At 43.4% G+C, this 7,469-nt stretch overlaps 1 protein-coding gene across 1 annotated transcript; it reads left to right on the forward strand.

Moving 5' to 3' along the window:
- Positions 1 to 5,241: 5,241 nt before the first annotated feature.
- Positions 5,242 to 7,215, forward strand: bhlhe23 (basic helix-loop-helix family, member e23). Its single transcript, XM_030119326.1, has one exon. It carries the CDS (start codon positions 5,802 to 5,804, stop codon positions 6,483 to 6,485), a length of 684 nt encoding a protein of 227 aa, XP_029975186.1. The 5' UTR covers positions 5,242 to 5,801; the 3' UTR covers positions 6,486 to 7,215.
- The last annotated feature ends 254 nt before the right edge of the window (positions 7,216 to 7,469 follow it).

The following is a 7,469-nucleotide window of genomic DNA, read 5'->3' on the forward strand; positions in this document are numbered from 1 at the left end:
GCTGATTGGCCAGACTCCGTTACCCAAATGACAGCATGACAGCCGTACGAGGCCGACGTTACTCCACTGAACTGAAAAGTCTCAGAATCCGCCCAGACTCAACAGACATCCCAGCTCCACATCTCTGCAGTAAAACTCATGATGTAAGCTCGGGGTTTTACTGTAACTGCACACTTGTTGAGGAGCTGGTATAGCTCTAAAAACCTGTTTACACTCGACCTGACTCAGCTGCTCCCACCTCTGAACGCACACCCCACCCTCCAGGTTTCACCTGCATGCCAGACTGCAGCACAGAGGAGCACTTGAAAAGCATTTGGAAGCTTTGAGATTTGTTTTTTTTTTTTTTTTTTTTTGTCAGCCAGTTGGATTTCGGTGCCCGCAGATGCTATTCCTAGATATGACTCACTCCTCTTCTTTGCTTTACAGACAACGATTAAATCCAGGTAGTACAGCACACGTTTACTTCAGGACTTCTGTCATTCCTCTCATGTTTCTCCTGGAGTGTGATGCAGCGCGCATGCCAGTTGAATGAGGTCCATGTGACAGATATGGCATCTGTCGACTTAAATATCATGAATTAAGTAAAGTAAAATCACTGCGTTTCTATAATCAGTTCATTCTGGGGTTGCGGTGCTAAAGATTAATTCCTGTGTTTAGTCCTCACTTCTGTTTTGAACAGTTAGTTGCTGACAGACTGTGTTCACTGTAAGGCATCTTTCAGCGGAGCTGCTGAGCGGGGGACCGTCACATTCTGCCAAGAGGGCTCAGTCCTCATGGCGCTTCTTCTTCGAAAGGTGCGGAGAAGTATCTGACAGCCGAGACCCTACAGCTCACTAGTGAAGTTGTTCTTCCTTTTGATGGCGGTCCTTTAAACGCCCCGCGTTGAGTTAATACAGAGGCGGGCTGCGGCACCTTTAAGGGGGGCGAAAGGCATTCCAAAGTGGGTCAGAGTAAAAATATCTTCAACAATTATTCATGGGACCCCGCCTATCTCTACCATACCTCCACCCAGCGAAAAATCTGCATCGCACTGCAGTGAGCGAAGACAAAATGGAGAGAGAAAGACATTTTGAGGGAGGAAGGATATAAAGGAGCGAATTTCGGGGTAATGAGAACGGAGACAAAGTCAAGAGTGTGTACTTTGTTGACTCGCTTTGGCTTGTGATGAAACGTGGGTGCAATGGGCATTGCACAAAGTACAATGTGCAATGTGTGCTCTGCAAACACTTCCTTTGATGCTGGATGTTAGATTTTTCCAACATTCGCTCTGTCGTTGTCAGCAAACCTCCCACCAAACACCAACACTGTACCCACCATTTCACTCCACTGCCAAGACAAGCTGAATTAAACATTTACCACACCGATCACAGCTCTCTCTTGCTAACGAACTTCCTGTCTTTTCTCAGATGAAAACTAAGTGCTCGGATTTGGTTGACAGGCTTTCTGAAGCAGAAAAACTTTGTGAAATCTCTGTGATTGGGCAGGTACGGAGTACAGAGTCCCGCGATTTGTGACAGCCGAGGGATTTGGGAGACTTTGTGTTGGGTGCTCAAGATTGAGGGCGAGGCTTGGGTTTGTTTCACAAGTGCCTCTAAGTGAAAGCATCGTTATTGGAGCAATGAATAAAATAAAGGGCTGTAATTATTTGAAAAGAGAACTAGATTCCAGTGCAGCAGAGGGGTGTCATGGCTGCCAGGTCCCTGTAGGTCTGCACTGTAAATCCACACATTAATCAGAGTCGGCAGGGAGAGATCAAAGGAGCCTGTTCCATCTTTACTCAGAGCAACACTTTGATGTGTGTGCGTGTGTGTGCGCGTGTGTGTGTGTGTGTGTGTGTGTGAGAGAGAGAGAGAGAGAGAGAGACGGGGAGGTGAGTCAGACTGGGGGAGTTGGGCTGAAAATTAGGATATGAGAGACAGCCTGAAGAGAAAACTCTCATATGTGAGTCCTGCTGGGGCTCAATATGCAGCATATTAACAGTAATGAAGACCTGCTGAAACTTTGATTATCACCAAAACTTAAACACTGAAACCTGTTCTCCGGCTCAACTCAGCTGCAGATGGATGACTGCAGAAATGAACTCATTCAGATTTATCTATATGACTATATAATCCAGCAGGGGGGAATTGCACGTATAAGCATGACATTTTATCAGTGACACAGCTCATGTGCAGTCCGGATCCTTCAGGCTACACATCTTTGTGCAGGTATACACACATTTGTGTGCATGTGTACATGCATGCATGTGTCCTTCTGTCAGATGTGACTCTGCCACAGAATTCAGAGCAATACAAAATACTTTCCCGCCACATGGCGGTCCTTCTCTCTCACTGCAATGTCTGCCAACACACACACACACACACACACACACACACACACACACACACACACACACACACACACACACACACACACACACACACACACACAATGTAGTGTATCACCATTGCATGGCAGCTGAAGCTGCAGTTGCCATGGCGACACAGAGCTGCAGGCATTAAAAGCATCATGTATTATTAGTTGGTGTGTTGACACTTGTGCGTTTCTTCCTTTCTCGGTGAACGTGAAGCTTTTAGTGGAGGGTCCCACTGGACTCTGCAGTGCTGTCAGCTGAACACTAGGGGATCAGAAGGCTCATCTGAACCACTTTTTGAAGGTGTGCACGTTTAAGTCCCTCCTCTACATTTGCTTGGTTTATAAGTGATTCTTTAAAGCTTTATAGAATCAACTTATACACAAGAAAATATCAACAGAAGTAAATTCCCAAAATTTACTCCCATGAATAATAATCTAACGAGTCCTCGCTGTCATTGTGATGCTTACTTTTATTGAGAGTGTGATTTTTCACAATTCTTTGACTTTCCTGCCATCTGCTGGTCAAAGTATTTTAATTCACGCTTGAGCATCAGAAAGATTTCTCACTGTCTAGAGGACTCTCTCTGGATTTATGCATTGAAACAAAAATGGACCGGAAACAATTCCCATATAGTGAAAAACGCACATAACCTGTTTTTGAGTGATATTTAACATTTTTCCACTTACTTCCATTATTAAACGTGAGGTTATATTCTGTAACATGTTTGCATTAGTTATCAATTTGTCATTCTGTAATGATCTTGCTGTGTTTGATTTTCTTGGTTTGATTATGTAAGAAAAGTTGCACTGTGAGTAATAAATTTATTGATGGTTGAATTTCTATTTGCATCTCCTTTTACACACTTTTGGTATCCTACATGATGGCTCAATTTGACAAAACCATAATAGATCACTTTAGCATTCATTCATCCGCTAAACGGATTTGTCAATCATTTTCATTTTAGATTGTTTTAATTTTGTTTTCAGAAAGCCACATCTGTCAGATGTCTGTGTAGTTTGTTTTTAGAGACTATTTGCATCATTGTGCAGCTGACCTGATCTTGGCCTGAGACTGATGAAAACCTGTGAATTTCAGACTCTTCTTTTCAACACTGACCCACGACTTTACATTTTTCTCTTACTTTTTAGACAAGTAAGTAAAATTCTATTTCTTTTGAACCTTTCAAAACAAGGATTTCCCAAATTAAAATCAAACTAAAAGTATAAAAATGTAGAAATTTTAATGATGGTCCAGTGAAAAAAGAATCAGCTTTGTAAAACTACTGATAATTGATTTAAACACACTGCTAAACACTATTTCGATATTCAATATATAATAGTTTATCGCCTCTGGTAAATCCTACAAACAATGACATAAATGACATGAAGATGAACATCAGTTGTCAATGTAAATATTTGATCTCCACTTCAGTAAATCATGAGGACAGTTTAATATGCATAGCTAAATAATTAAATCATTACACACTAAATACAAATTAATTGTGTGTCCCTTTTAATAGAAGCTGCAATCACAGTTTTATTACAATGAATTCAAGGCGGTATGAGTAAACCCAATAGTAATTATAACAGTAATGAATAGACACCATCTGTCAAACACGTGATCATAATTACATTTGCATATAAAGACAGACACTTGATTTAAATCCTGTCTCTCGGAAACTTCAACTCCTTAAGCTGATAAATCTGATCTATGAAAGATTTAGGATGATATTAAGCATATTTTATTAACCTCAATAGACTCAAAACACTCAAGTTGTTCACAAAAACACAAGTACCTCGTTCATTCATTGGTAGGGGTGCTATGTTTTAGTTTCCTCCACAAGGTGGCAGCATCACGTGGACAACAACTTTCAGAGTCATATATGTAGTTCTGCATTTTGAACACATCGTGGCGCCCTTACCTTTTTCTCTATCAAAGAGACACCTGTTTCCTAACCTCGACCAAAGTTCCACCGGTAAGTCCAGACTGAGTTCATGTTTGCGTTATTTACACGAATATCATCACTTAATGTTATTTCTCTGGAGTTACTGGTTAAGTTGTCAGTGATGTATTGGCACTGAAAAAAGAAAAACTTTACATTTTCTGAATTTTAAGGTCTTTATCCTGGTCAGTTGTAGGCCTGCCAGAAGTAATTTCCTCTCTAAATGAAAGTTGGGTTCATGAGTCATGGAATATTAATTTTAAAACGACAACAACACATTTTTCACTAATTACTGAGTAACCAGTAGAAGAAGCTACATCACCTGTGAAGGTGCCAGGTTGTAACTTGTCTCTGAGCATCTGGTGCTGACTGTGCCAGCGTGCAGTCTGGAGGACTTAGTCTGCAAGTTTATAGTCTGCAGGATCCATCCAAGACATGCAAGCAGAATCCAGAGAGTCGCCAAGAAACTGTCACTATGATGGGATCTCATTTCATTGAAGAGGTTTCACTTATTAATGTCCATTTTTATCAGACATATTGCAAACCCTTTCCATTTACTATCTGTTTCTTTTTTTCTTTTTCTTTTTTTTTTTTCAACCTGCATCCTGTGGTCTCTGGGACTTTTACATCTCATACCATGTAACTGACAACTGATAAAGCCAAAAAAGGGTGAAGGATACACACTGCACGTTAGAAACACAGTGTACAAAAATTTAATTTTACAGTGTGGCAGGAAATGAGATCTACCTGCAAAGGGAGAACATACAAACTCCTCACGGAAAGGCTGAACTCGGGCTCGAACCCACGACTTCCCTGCTGAGGCGCCGGACTGTGCGTAAAACACGCGCACAAAAGGAACAGATTCCCACAGAAAGTGGTTTCCCGGTCTTCCAGAACGGGCTCCCCTATATGCAGGGTATACGGCAGAGACAGAGACAGACGCGGCTGCTCTCGGTGTCAGTTTGCGTTGCGGTTATCGCTCTGTGATTGAAATTGGGAGCAGACCTGCGCTCTCCCCGAGTTAATTAAAACGCCCCCCTGATTGGACGGGCGGATAATCCCGACGGGCCGCCTGCTCCTACTAACTTGCGAGCAGGGCAGAGCGCCAGTCACAATCTGCCCAAGGCAAGGGAGGGCAAGAAAGACGCGAGAGAGGAAGGCGACTGTAGGAAGAGGATCGCTCCGGTCTCAGCGAGCACAATTAGAGAAGTGTTGTTGAACGTGGGCTATGCGTGCAACAAGGGGGGAGCGCAGTGCACAGAGGAGGTGAACGCATGTAGAGGCTCAGCTTCAGACTCACAGCCTCCTTCTTGAAGAGTCACAGCACTGACAGAGGAAAGGAGTGAGGCAAAGAGAGGAACTCCTAGAAAACAACAACTCTTGGAGAGAAACTACGCGAGTGCCAGCGCCTGAGCGAACAAAAGCCGGGATAAAGGAGAACAGCGGAAGACTAGACTTTTCCTGGTCTGAATCTGCTCTGGAAGAGAGAGAAGAAGAAAAAAAATGAATGTCAGCGAAGAGAACCTGCTCAAGTCCATCAGCAACGACGCGCTCCTCGACCTGACGCAGCGCTACGGCCAGTCCGCCTTCGGCTTCGGAGCTGGCCATGGTGCTGGAAGCCCCGGCCGCTTCCCGCTCACTCCGGCCACCGACTTTCTCTCCGGGCAGACCGCGAAGTCCAACGAGAGCGGCGGGGAGCACACCAGCGACGACGAGGACGGCTTCGACTCGTTGGAGTCCCGGAAGAGGGGCTCGTCGTTCGGGGACGACAAGCCCGGGGGGCCCCTCGCCAAGAAGTCCAAGGAGCAGAGATCCCTGCGGCTCAGCATCAACGCGCGGGAGAGGAGGCGGATGCACGACCTGAACGACGCGCTGGACGGCCTGCGCGCCGTTATCCCCTACGCCCACAGCCCCTCGGTGAGAAAACTCTCCAAAATAGCCACTCTCCTCCTGGCCAAGAACTATATCCTCATGCAGGCTCAGGCTCTGGAGGAGATGAGGCGGCTGGTGGCGTATCTGAACCAGGGACAGACCATAACCTCCCCTATCCCCACCGCCCTGGCGCCCTTTGGACAGGCTGCCGTCTACCCCTTCTCGGGCTCTGCGCTCGCCACCTGTGCCGAAAAGTGCACCACTTATTCTGGGGCCCCGTCGAGTCTCTTCAAACACTGCAACGACAAGCCTTGATTTCATTTTAACTCTCCATGAACTTTTACCTATACTGCACCCATGTCGGTCTCCTTCCCATTCTAGTTATTTTTAAATCATTCTGTGGAAAATAAAACAAGTTTAGTCTAATGCATAATCTTAAGATATGGTTAAGTAATTATACTGCAGTGTTTCCTCCGGACTCAACAAACGCTACTTAGAAAATAAACTGTTTAGGCCTTTCTTGTAGGATGACGTCCCTGTCACTTTGTCGCTCGTTCTCTGCAGACTCTTACAGGCCATGTTCAAATTCTGACTTTTGGACAATTTTGGGAAAGATTCTGTTAACAGCTGTCATTTGTAATCTATGCAACATCTAGTAAAAACAACACGAAAAGTAGAAATGCCAAGAAATGCGACCTGATCTTGACTTTCGGATTTAATACAGTAATTAAAAGAAGACGAGAAAAAAGCAGGACTTCCTTTGACTGTATGATGCTATGTGGGGAAACTAATCTGATGTGATGTTGGCTGATATATTTTCTGATACGATGTTTTGACGAGTTTGTTTTTGTTTGAAGTTATTGCACATCTCACATGATTGTATTGTACAACTTTGGAAAAAAAAACATTTGCTTCAAGCCCGGTTATAGTAATGGTTATATAACTACAGCCTATACACTGAAGAAGCGTTTTGGTTGTGTTGCAACATGGATTTCATATATTGTTTATATGTCTTTATAATTAAAAACACATATCTATGCTCGGACCCGGTTTGCTTCATTTCAACACTTTAAATGCGTATTTGTTAAAAATTACCTTTACAAAGCCAGTCTGTGCACACGAGAATTATTTTCTTTTTTTATGTCAAGTTTTAATCACATTTTATTTAGCTTTTAAAAGCAGTGCAGCACATTTTACTGATTACTTGAATTTTATCTACTTCTTGAAGCGAAAGCTGAAAAACATAAGAGTGTTATCAAGCTGCTAAAAATAATTTCCAGTTCTCACCTCTTAAAAAAA

The sequence above is a fragment of the Salarias fasciatus genome, chromosome 20 (genome assembly GCF_902148845.1).
Source record: "Salarias fasciatus chromosome 20, fSalaFa1.1, whole genome shotgun sequence".
Taxonomy (NCBI): domain Eukaryota; kingdom Metazoa; phylum Chordata; class Actinopteri; order Blenniiformes; family Blenniidae; genus Salarias; species Salarias fasciatus.

What these genes read in the sequence shown, in the direction of transcription:
- bhlhe23 (XM_030119326.1), top strand. Translation starts at nt 5,802, where the DNA reads ATGAATGTCAGCGAAGAGAACCTGCTCAAGTCCATCAGCAACGACGCG.